Genomic DNA, 12,137 nt, shown 5'->3' with positions numbered 1-12,137 from the left:
GCTCTCTGCACATGTGTGTGTGGATGTGAGAGGGAAGGACGGGATGTCTGGGAGGAGGGGAGAAGAGTGTGTTCCAGTCGGAAGCAACAGTGTGTCGGGGGAAGAGTGTGTTCCAGTCAGCAGAGACCGTGTGTCAGGGGCCTTGGGCTAGAGAGAAAGGCCAACATGTCCCCTGCAGAGAAGGGTCCACAAATGACCCAGAGAATGCAGCTGAGTCTCCCCACCGAGGGCTGGGACAACTCAGCTAGGTTCTTGGCACCGACAGAATTTTGCTAAGGCGTTCATAATTGAGTCCTCTTTACAAATGTAGGTGCCGTCTCCCCAGTCTCGCCATCAAGTCCCCTTTCTGCCACCACCCTCTTATGGCACTGTCCTCCTCCCCCACAGGGTTCCTCCTCTGCCCTAAACCTGCAGCCTATTTACTGAGACTCTCCTTAAGGGGTGTTCAAAGAAGCTGGTCCCCAGCGACCTTCTGAGGCAGCCCAATAGCCCTGACATCCAAATCCCTTGTCAGTGCATTTATAGGGGGTGTCTTGAAATGAAAGATCGCTGACTTCATGCCTCCTAGTCTAGCAAGGAACTCTGGAGCCTCAGGGCTGTGGGAGTGGCTGTTCCCTAGGGGCCGCCCCTGCAGGGGGCAGAAGTGCCACAGTATTAAAGCAGCTGCCACACAGGACACACAGATCAGGAGGTGGCCGGCAGGAGCTGAGCAGAGACCCAGCCAGGACTTAATCAGGTGAGTCCTGACCTGAGGGATCTTCCTGACTGTTCTCCCGCCTGCTTCCCTAGGAAAGCAGGGGACGTGTGTTACTCTGGGTGGGTACTTTGTGTTCCCATTGTGTCTTCTTCGTGTGCCCAGGGGACAATCAAGCATTGACTAGGAGTTCCTGAAGGACACTTCTTTAAATAAAAACCACATTCAGGAACACAGAAAACCAAGTCAGGGACTTGGATGGTATGAGACAGGAGAGAGTGACATCCCTGTGGGTGATCTGTAAATGCCCCCACGCCAGTGTCAGGCGGCGTGCGGACCTTACTCTGGATCTGTTACACAATTAAGGAGGTTCTGTGCGAGTCACACAGGAGCCAACACACAGGTACAGTGGATTTACATTTGGCAGGGCCACCCATTTGGGGGTCCCACTTGAACAATGAAAAGAAATTGTACCAGGTGGTTGCGTGCCTCTCCTGCCTCTCAGGTGGGAAGCCAAATATCAATGCCAGCCTGTTAGGATGCAGATTCTCATGTCCAGAATGGATTTCACGCGTGTCAGCTTATTGGTCCCATGCGTTACCTTGTGATTGAATGCCAAGAGGTGTGCTAACTATTTCCCCTTCCTCACCATCTCCTTCTCCTTTTTTAGTCCTTCTCCTATTTCTCCTCCTCTTCTTCCTTGGCTGAGCAGGGTTCATTCTCAAAATTGCAATTGAATCTAAACATAGAGGCCTTTTAGTATAGTTAAGACAGGTGGATGTAGCTTGCATCTTAGAGAAACCCCAAATGCCCTTCCCTCGAGCTGTCATGTTCTGACAGAGCATTTGCACGGTTCTTCTATTGGCCAAATTAAATGTTCCCCTGGGCTACCCTGGCAAAACCACTCTTTTTTTTTTTTTCATAGTCATTATGTTTCTACTGCATAGGAGAGTTCTATTACCTTGCTAATTCTGTTTAAAAAGCAGAGTGGTAGATTTAGTCCTCAGGATTGGTTATAAATACTCTATACTAGGGTATTCTGAAATGGCAAACCCTAGGAGGGAAAAGCTAAAAGAAGGGGGAGAAGGGTGTGCTGTTTGTTAAACAGCCATGCCACACCCCAGGAAGCGTGGCCTGAACTTTGAAGGCTGTCCTGTACATACAGACAAACTTTCTGCTTCTTGAGAGCTCCATCAGTGCTGGTGGAAGGGGCAATGCCGCCCCCTACAGGCTGTAAATTTTCAACAATAAGATGCATCTGGAAGAAACTAGTGCCAACGTCAGAAGACCAAGGTTCTACACGCTGGCGTAGAGAAGCTCCAAGACTTTGTTGTCAGATGAAAAAACTGCGCTAGGTGTGCCAGGTTCGCCGTGTAACAAAGGCTCTATAGATAACAATAATCTGAGCTGGAAATGGAGAATAATAGTAGGATTCATATATTAAGTAATGTTTATGAAAAATTAATATAAATAAAAATGAGAAATTGCAGATTATGTCTTAGACACTAAACCAATGTTAGTTTCTTTCTTTATAATAGGAAATTAATGCAGTAAATAGCCTTTTTCTAGACTGTAAGAGAAAACTCTCCCAGTAGTGGAAAAATACAGAAATGCAATAGAAAAAAGAAATAAGAACCTTCCTCTGTAGGAACAATTTAGGTCACGGCTACCGTAGTCAGGATAAAACTAAAACCCACTTCTGCTTGTGAACAAACGCAGCATAACAGGCAAAGAGCTGAAGAGCGACTCTGCTCCCTCAGGTGTCCCTGTCAGTGATGTTGTCTGGATTCCAGGCCTGTCCCAGGCTCCCAGGGCCTTCACCTGTGTGGGATCCAGGCTGCCCTATTTAGATTCTAAAATGAAGGAGAAAATGGGAACATGAGACTGGTTTGGTGCATTTTCACCATGATGGGGACTGATGGGTGACAATTTGGGCCAAGGAATGTCTTCTAGAGACTCCACCAATCCTGCCATGGGGAAGGCAGATCCTCCTTCTGGACTGTTGATGCTGTTCAGCCTTACATCCCAAAGTACATTTTCTTCTGTGGACACCTTCATTCATTTATTCATTCATGTTTAGAGAGACCAAGAGACTGCTATTATGGCGGGGAAGCCCAAGCTTCACTACTTCAATGGACGAGGCAGGATGGAGTCCATCCGGTGGCTCTTGGCTGCAGCTGGAGTAGAGGTAGGTTGGGATTTAGCTTAAATTGGATCTAAAACGGGCTGTTTCAAAATCTGTTAATGAGCCGGGAGACTTCCACACAAGCTGATCTGTGAATAGTTTTGCCTTCCAGGAAAATATTCCCAGTTACTAAGAAAAACATGGACTGATTTGACCAAATGAAAAGGCAAAAAAAAAAAGAAACATCAATTAACCATGATATATAGACCTTACTTAGATTTGGACTTAAAGTATAAAATGTAATTTATGACATTTTATGCCACAACTAGAAACCTGAATATTGATTAAATATTAGATGATATGAAAGAATTATTGTCAATTATTTAGAGTAATTGTGTGTGATCTAGGGTATGATATTATTGTCATATTTGAAATATTGATCCATTCAAGGATTTAGAATGAGATAATAGGATACTCCAGATTTGTTTCATATCATGAACTGAGGAGGAGAGAGGTTGGTCATATAATGAAAGCAAATTGCCTTGAGTAGATAATTATTATTATTTTTTTTTGTTTTTGTTTTTTTGTAGAGACAGAGTCTCACTTTATGGCCCTCGGTAAAGTGCTGTGGCATCACAGCTCACAGCAAACTCCAACTCCTGGGCTTAAGCGATTCTCTTGCCTCAGCCTCCCGAGTAGCTGGGACTACAGGTGCCCGCCACAACGCCCAGCTATTTTTTAGTTGCAGTTCAGCCGGGCCCGGGTTTGAACCCTCCACCCTCGGTATATGGGGCCAGTGCCTTACCGATTGAGCCACAGGTGCTGCCTGAGTAGATAATTATTGAAGCAAGATGTCCAAAACAAGGTGAATCAATTTAGGTTATATGCATTTTTATAGATTTTACCTGTACCTATAGTACAGGTAAAACATCTGAGAAATTAAAGGTAATTAAAGTTAAAATATAAAGCATGGTATGAGAAGGAGGGAGTGGATTGTAACAAACTTCCTGTTAAAGACTCAGTAAACTCATTCATCAATTATTTTGCTGAGCACCTATTAAGTGCCAGGCTCTGTGTGAGGTGCTGGGGTAGACAGCGAACAGGACAGGATTGGTCCCTCCCAAGAGCAGCCTGCACAGCTCTGAGGATGCAGACAAGTGACAAGGTGATTAAAGTGAGGAGTGGGGGCCTCTAGGAGGACACCCAAGCATTCCACAGGGTGACAAGGCCCTTCTTCCCAGGGTCTGAACAGGAAATACTGGTGACTCTGTGGAGTGCTGCCCTCTGGAGGTGTCCGTGGGAAAACACTCCCCAGTACAGACTGAGGTGCTCAGCCAGTGTGTGGGGAGAAAGGCAGGGACAAGCTCAGGAGGGCTTGTCCCTCAGGAGGGAGCGCAAAGGGAGGCTGTCAGGGTGGGGTGTGTTCTGTGAAGGGACCTCGGAATGTGCGCCCTTTAGCCCCATGGCCACGTGAGGCCCTGAGTCTGGGGGATGCACTTTCTCCACAGCTTCATGGACATGTGGGGCTCTACCCTGATCCTTTCTCAGTGTCATGAACCTCCTTTAAAGTATAAAATGAGAAAGAATGATTTAAATATAGCAAATGCCTCTTGCTGGTAGAATCTTAAATGATCCCTGGGGTACAGCATGCCCGGGCCAAGTGTACACAAGCTGTCTGATCACTCTTGGGGACACAGGCTTTCCTGAGCCACTGCAGCAACATAACCAGAACACCTGCCTGGTCCCTTCCTCCCAGTGACTGCTCCCCAAATCAAGAGCACACCATGAACATTGTAGGGTCCGGGTGGAGGTGAGGGGCTCTGCTGTAAAGAGTGACAGCTTGTGCCCCACCCCTGCCCCTTTCCTCATGGGATGGACATCAATCTCCAAATACTCATGACCAAACTAATCCATGTGTCGGCACATCTCAGAAATCTCCAGTTCTCCATGTTATGTCCTGGTCGGGGCCGTTCAAGACTACAAGTCTATAATGCTATGGGAAAACTAAGAACCATTTTGCTGTTTCTGCTTGCAGTTTGAAGAGGTATTTATAAAATCTCCAGACGATTTGGAAAAGCTAAGAAATGGTAAGAACAAGTATCTAAATACCTCTGTGAGGGTAACTCGTAGAAGCGACAGGGAGGGTGTAAGACCAGCCTGTGTTGGGGGTGGATGAACGCATAATTGGTGACATGAATGAAGATAAAATATAAACAAAAAGTATTACTTAGTGGGCGGAGGTGATGCAGAGGTGAAAACAGAAGGTGGAGGAGGCTCCTTAAGCAGGTCTGGCAACTCTCTCAGGGCTGAAGGGAGCCAGATTTCCATCAATATTTGCTAAAGGAGCCATCCCTAGTTCATGAGAATGCCCTCTCCTTGCCACCTCAGGCATTGTGCACTGTGACTAATCTATCATCAGCTCAGGATCCCACACAGCCCCCCCAGGCAAGGACATGCATCAAAGGAAAACAGTAGATACAGGGCCATCTTCAGTTCTTTCCTCTTACCAGACTGACAAGTTGATATCCTGGCAACATTATTGGCTTTGAAGAGCATGGAAAGGGACCTGCGCATATAAACTTCTCTCAGAACTTACCTTAAATGTGATGAAAACAAGGAGACTTACTTTCGTTAATCTTCCCATTTTAATTGACATACAGCTGGCTACCCTTTTGTAGCTTCTCCCAATGTTTCCCTAAAATATCCATAAAGATTTATCAATTCGAAAAATATGAGGGACCTACCATTTCTCTGGATTGAAAATAAAAAGGCAATAAAGGAAAAGGAAGATTGATAAGAAAAAGGACTACAGGAAGCTAAAAACAAAAAGCTATTTCAAGAGAAAGTACTAAGTAATACTTTTTGTTTATATTTTATCTTCATTCATGTCACCAATTATGCGTTCATCCAGAAAGAGTGGGACCCATAGACATTTTCTTCTCCTTTTGCTTTTCTTTTCTCTAAAGATGGGAGTTTGATGTTCCAGCAAGTGCCCATGGTGGAGATTGACGGGATGAAGCTGGTGCAGATGAGGGCCATTCTCAACTACATCGCCAGCAAACACAACCTCTACGGGAAAGACATAAAGGAGAGAGCCCTGTAGGTATTTCTGTCCCGACACCACCAGAGGACCCAGGACAGTGCAGGGGATCTGGACAGCAGCAGGCTGGGCCGTGGGACTCTGCAGGATGGCAGAGTCCTGTGGACGGGAGGGAAGAGCAACAAGGGAGCGGTCAGGCAAGTGTGACATCGAAGAGGATGCAGTCCCTAGATGTAGCTCCATGACAGAGGTTTCCAACTCTCATGAGCCATGAACTCAAGAGGGTGGTGGAATCCTGTTTCCAGGGGCTCAGGCCTTTAGGAGCTGAGTTCCAGCCAATAGCTAGGGGACAAAGGACAGAGTGTTTGAGAGCGTGTAGATGAAGGCTGGGGAGGGAGGATCCAAAGGAGCTGAGTCTCAAGTTCCAGTAATTACAAGAATGATGAACCTAAGTCATCACCCAGTTGTATGGACTGGTCCATTTGAGAAGGCTTAGTAGAGTCCGGTACCCAGGAAGCTGGGTTACCTTAACTTTTTGATACAATTCTGAAGCAGCCAGATGTATTCACTATCACCAACACACTGGGGTCTGCTCCCCATTGTGATGAAACTTCAGGACTCAAAATATAATCTTGTGAGGCCTTCTGGCAATTCCTCAAAAAGGTTAACAGAGTAACCAATGAACTAGCAATTTCACCAAAATACAATGCAAGTAACAGCAATATTCATAAAACTAAAAAGTTCATCAGCAGTTGATTGGAAAAACAAAATATGCCGGGGCGGTGCCTGTGGCTCAAAGGGGTAAGGCACCGGCCCCATATGCCGGAGGTGGCAGGTTCAAACCCAGCCCCAGCCAAAAACTGCAAAAAAAAAAAAGAAAGAAAGAAAAACAAAATATGCCAAAGGCATGCACCGGGCATTATTTGACTAGGACAAGGATTAAGTTTGGTGTTTGGTCAACATGATTGACCATAAAGACCTTACATTGCATAGAAGAAACCAGACACGGAAGGTCACAATTTATAGGACTGGTTTTGTATGAATTGCCCAGAATATTGGAATCTGTATAGGCAGGAAATAGAATAATAGAGCTAGAAGGAGCGGGGGTTGGGGAGAAATGAAGAATACTGTCGGTGGGTACAGATTTTCTTCCCAGGGTGCCAAAAAGGTTCTGGAGTTAGAATAATGTGATATTTGCAGAATTCTGTGCACATATCAAAATCCACTGAACAGTATTCTTCAAATGAGTGATAATTACAGTATGTGAACATATGTCAATAAGCTGTTATTTTAAAACAATCTTTCAGAGGCTCGGCGCCTGTAGCTCAGCGGCTAGGGTGCCAGCCACATACACCGGACCTGGCGGGTTCAAATCCAGCCCGGACCTGCCAAACAACGACAACTACAACCAAAAAATAGCCAGGCGTTGTGGCAGGTACCTGTAGTCAGAGGCAAAAGAATTGCTTAAGCCCAAGAGTTTGAGGTTTGAGTTGTGAGTTGTGACACCATGGCACTCTACCCAGGGCAACAGTTTGAGACTGCCTCAAAAAGAAAAAAAATATATTGCAGAAAACCCAGTTTGACAGAAAAGAGAAGAAGGTCTCCTACAGTCCATACTGTCGTAACTGTGAATGATGGGCATATTTAAGTCAGGTCTGGAGAAACGCAGTCGTGGCTAGGTCAGGGCAGCAGCCCCTGGGGGGCAGTGGGAGCCTGTTTTATGGAAATAGTTGAATAGCTGCTAATATTGAGCATAGGAACGTGCCTGGGGGACAAAGTGACGCAGAGGCAGAGGAACGTGACTGAGATGCATGTGCCCAGAACGCCCTGGAAGTCACTGAGGCAGCGGGTGTCTGGCCACCAAATCACACTCAGTTTATCACACAGCAAATGATAGACATGGCAGGTTCAGTGTAGTATCAACAGTTATTTGCAGTGAATCCATCAAGTTCTCTCATGACTGAGACCTCAGATAGGTCACTGATGCTTTTTGAACCTGTATTTGATCATGTGTGTAACAAAAATGTTAGAAATGTATCTACCCAGAAAGGGTATTTTATGTAACAAAAGTTTCTATGTGTAAAAATCATATCAAATTGACCAACCTATAAAAGGGACCCGCTGCAGTGAGTTAGTTACCTGATGCTCTATTCCAGTAAGTTGTTAAACTGAAAAACCAGCATTTGACAGTGAGGCTGTTTCTGCCCCTCAGGATTGACATGTATGTAGAAGGCATGGTGGATTTGAATGAAATGATCATGCGTCTTCTCATCCATCCCCCCGAGGAACAAGGTGCCCAGCTTGCCTTGATCAAAGAGAAAACAACAAATCGCTATTTCCCCGCCTTTGAAAAAGTAAGCGAACATAGAGAAAAACTGATTTCAATTCAAACTGGGGGGAGGGGGAACAGTAGTGGGGGGAGAGGAGAGAAGGATTTGGGGTGCTTCCAATGAATGAGCCCAATATAGGGGTGTATGGCACACCTTTGGGGTGCAGGACATACCTACAAGAAGGACTCTACCTAATGAATTCAAATACTGTGATTTGGTTGTTGTACCCTCACATTAATCTGAAATGAAAAAAGAAAACGTAAGTGAAGCTTACTTTTTTAGCATTTCAAGGCACAGAGTTTAGAAGGCAATAGAAAAATAGTGCCTGGGCATTCACGAGGCCGGGACCTTCAACGTGAAGGTGAGTCCTCAGTGAGACTTCCTGATCCCCAAGCCCTCAGTCTGATTTGCAAGACATTTTATGAAATGAGACTGTGAAGCAGAATTGTACCACTAATACCCAAGTAATAATTTTCCAGCAAATTTCAATTATTAGACCCAAATCTAGAATTCTCTATTCAACAGAATTTGAAGTTCATAATTAAAACATGGGCTGTGCAAGGCTCTGAGCTACACTAGAGATTGGTCTGCAGCCTCCAGAACTCCCTGGGCTTTGACCCCAGAGGAACGTGGGGAAAGCACCCTGGGGAGAAAAGACACCACCTGCTCACCAGGAGAATATTGTAGGTTTTCAGAGATGAAAGAGAAATGTTTAAACAGGGATGGTGGCACTTGGAGTCAATTGCAGACATCAGTGCAGTTCATCCCTAGACAGATTGCAAATTACAGCAGTGCCAGTTAGAATCCAGAGCCAAGGTTGCAAGGGACGTGAGAAAGTCAAGGTCACCCAGGTTTACTTCAGATCCCAGAACACAGAGCAGGACATGAGGAGAGAAGATGCAGGGAAGTGGACTCCTGGGGGAAGGTGCTGTCACAAAGGGGCTTCGCTGCCCAAGGGAGGCTGCAGAGGGAGAGCAGAGCACACAGCCACATCCTGGCACGTCAGGGCTGCATGCGTTAGGCCACAGGGTGGACGGGGACATGGCACAGCAGGTGCTGAGACCTTGGGACTCATGGGAGATGCAAGGACGGGGGGGGGGGGGTTGGGAACACTGCAGGGATGTGGGACTGAGCAGAGGAAGCGGCAGCCTGGGCTTCACCCGAGGAGTAGAGCAAGGAGCAAGGTCCTCACTTTCACCCATGAATCAGGGACCATGGAGAAAGGTCTGGCTCTCCAACCTGCCCAGTGAGGAAGCAGAGGTAGGAGGGTGAGGATGGAGAAGCTCGGAGGAAGCAGGTGTCCAGTCTGACGGGATATGTGTCCCTAATCTGATTCCTCAAATTCCCCAGGTGTTAAAGAGCCACGGACAAGACTACCTGGTTGGCAACAAGCTGAGCCGAGCTGACATTCAGCTGGTTGAACTTATCTACAACGTGGAAGAGCTGGACCCCAGCCTTACCGCCAACTTCCCTCTGCTGAAGGTGATCGATTTTACTACTTCATAGCCCGCATCTTTCATGATGGAGTCTAGTATTTGTGCCTATGGACAGGTGACATTCATACCCTAGCCTCCTCTAGGCCTGCACTGCCCACTGTCTCCAAATAGAGCTTCCAGGCCCTGGTTCTGAGGCATGACAAGAATCTTGGTATGGGAAGGAAATTAGAGGCAGATGCTACGAGAGCCCTTCAGGCTCTTACCACTTCCCACAGGACAGCCAATAATTCTAGAGACAAGGGCTGGCACAAGGAAGGTGACTTTTATTTGAAGAGTCAGCAAAATAAGGAGATGGTGGACTAGTGACCCACAAGACCATCTTCAGTCAGTACTGACTTCACCACATTCCCTGTTCAGGGAAAGGGGGAGAAGGGAAAAGCTGCATAGGTAACCAAGGAACACAGTCATCTGGGTGCCAGCGAGGGTTGGAGGAGGTTGTACAATTTCTTTGTTAACTTTGAAGGGCATACATAGGTCAGGTCATGATGATCCTATAATTGTTTAACACATTATTGGTACTTACATGTGTTCCTTATCTCCCCAGTAGTTAGTTTGGGGGAAAGGACAGTTATCGCCTTTCTTGTAGAAATGAACTCAACACTAAATTCATCCTATGATATTCTGGCCTCCATGCAAAGCTAAGCAGAAGCTTTTATATAGAGTGTATTACCAGTGCCAGAGAGCTCTTCCACTGTTGTACCCAGAAGGCTATTTTACCTTTTAGAATTGAAAGGCCCCAGGCCCCAGTGTCTCTCTCCACACCCTCTAGTCCATTACAGTCTCTGTGCCCAATTTCTTGGGGATTTTCTTCCCGCACCACATCTGTCTGGGCAGGTCTCGTGTTCCTCTCTACCCAGGCCCCCTCCACACTCCCAACTACCCCATCTCTACTCCTCAGTGGGAAAATCTGTTTGACTGACCCTCAGGTTAGCCTTTAATATTTTCTACCTTCATTCTGTGGGAAGGGAATCCTCAGGACCCCGATAAGATTTCAGCCACTTTGGGAAACCAAACTGATCACAGCACCTCTCCTCCCCACTCCCCAGAATGTTTCAAGGCCAGTGATCCTGGGAAACAGCCCAACAGTAACTTTTACTCTGGCCCTGGCTGGCAGCCAATTAGGGGAGTTAATCCTAAATTTTCCCTGAGTACAAAAATTAATTCCTCTGCAGAAGGAATGACTCCCTCTGGGAACCCTTCTCCCCCATTCAAACCTACTGATAAGGGATAATAAAACCATGTGAAAGTGAGCTGACTCCTCAGAGTGGTCAGACTCCAATCTGCTTTTCTCTCCTTCCTCTGCTAAATATAGCCTTTCCAATCCCTGGACTGGCTTTCTCTTCTTTTTACAGAGCCTTCCTCTGACTCCACATTCCCATTCCCAACTTCTTTTTTCCCATATCTTCACATGCACATTATTTTTTTCTTGTCTTGCACAAAAGCCATGAAGCTCCAGGATTCATGTATAAGAAGGCAGGGAGGGCTGTGGATGAAATACTGAGTTAAAGCCATCCTCATGCTATTGAGCATATTATACGTCCTTCCTCTTATCTTCACTTCTCACTGGTGTCTGTTCCCAACTTGCACCCTGTGCTGAAGGAGGGGCCACAGTCTATGTGTATAGTCCTGGGGCTCAGATTTCCTGGGCTGTTTAATAATTGGTTTGGTCTTTGGGCTGGGCCCTGAGACTGTGATTTGTGCATTGCAGGCTCTGAAAACCAGAGTCAGCAACGTGCCCACAGTGAAGAAGTTTCTGCAGCCTGGCAGCCAGCGGAAGCCACCTGGAACTGCAAAAGATGTAGAAGAAGCAAGAAAAATTTTCAAATTTTAGAAAAGCAGGCCCATCGGGAGGCTGAGGCAAGAGAAACGCTTGAGCCCAGGAGTTGGAGGTTGCTGTGAGCTGTGTGAGGCCACGGCACTCTGCCGAGGGCCATAAAGTGAGACTCTGTCTCCACAAAAAATAAAAAGAAAAGCAGGCCCAGACATTCTTTGTAACAATGTGGTGCTAGCCCCATGCTGATGGAGGCTATTGTGAAGCTAATAAACTTTGCAAACTATATGCTAATCAAATAAAACCTTCTGATGAGCAAACTTAGTTAAAATTCATTCTTTTTCATTAGGATCTGATATGAAATCAGATTTCCAATGTCCTGACCTACCTGTCTCAGAATTAAAAAGTACTAAAGGAAAATGTATATTAAGTGGTGTGTTTCACTTCTCTACAAATTCTGCTATAACATTTCTTATACAGCCTATCACAAACTCATGCATAGAAATTCACATTTAACACTTGCAGGTGTATCTTGGAAAAGCATTACCATTCTGGGGACAGCATAACAACATTTTCTTCTTTTCTTGGAGAGCCATGTTACTTCTGATAACAAAGATCTTCTGTCTTATGCACCTTCAAGCAGCTGTTCCGGCTGTGCACTCTCTGGTGTTCTAGGAGCTG

At 46.0% G+C, this 12,137-nt stretch overlaps 1 protein-coding gene across 1 annotated transcript; it reads left to right on the top strand.

Moving 5' to 3' along the window:
• The first annotated feature begins 601 nt into the window (after window positions 1-601).
• LOC128594377 (glutathione S-transferase A3-like) lies at window positions 602-11,776 on the top strand. Its single transcript, XM_053603105.1, has 7 exons — window positions 602-736; window positions 2,775-2,882; window positions 4,855-4,906; window positions 5,786-5,918; window positions 8,072-8,213; window positions 9,540-9,671; window positions 11,394-11,776. The coding sequence occupies exons 2-7, from the start codon at window positions 2,796-2,798 to the stop codon at window positions 11,514-11,516; spliced, it is 669 nt and encodes a 222-aa protein (XP_053459080.1). The 5' UTR covers window positions 602-736; window positions 2,775-2,795; the 3' UTR covers window positions 11,517-11,776.
• The last annotated feature ends 361 nt before the right edge of the window (window positions 11,777-12,137 follow it).

Source organism: Nycticebus coucang, chromosome 9 (assembly GCF_027406575.1).
Source record: "Nycticebus coucang isolate mNycCou1 chromosome 9, mNycCou1.pri, whole genome shotgun sequence".
NCBI lineage: Eukaryota > Metazoa > Chordata > Mammalia > Primates > Lorisidae > Nycticebus > Nycticebus coucang.
The sequence above is the reverse complement of the archived record's forward strand: the minus strand, read 5'-3'. Positions and strand labels throughout refer to the sequence as shown.

Bases quoted from the DNA above. Each gene is read 5' to 3' on its own strand.
- LOC128594377 (XM_053603105.1), top strand. From the start codon at position 2,796: ATGGCGGGGAAGCCCAAGCTTCACTACTTCAATGGACGAGGCAGGATG. The intron at 2,883-4,854 runs GTAGGTTGGGAT...TTCTGCTTGCAG, and splicing joins TGGCTGCAGCTGGAGTAGAG to TTTGAAGAGGTATTTATAAA. The intron at 4,907-5,785 runs GTAAGAACAAGT...TTTTCTCTAAAG, and splicing joins TTTGGAAAAGCTAAGAAATG to ATGGGAGTTTGATGTTCCAG.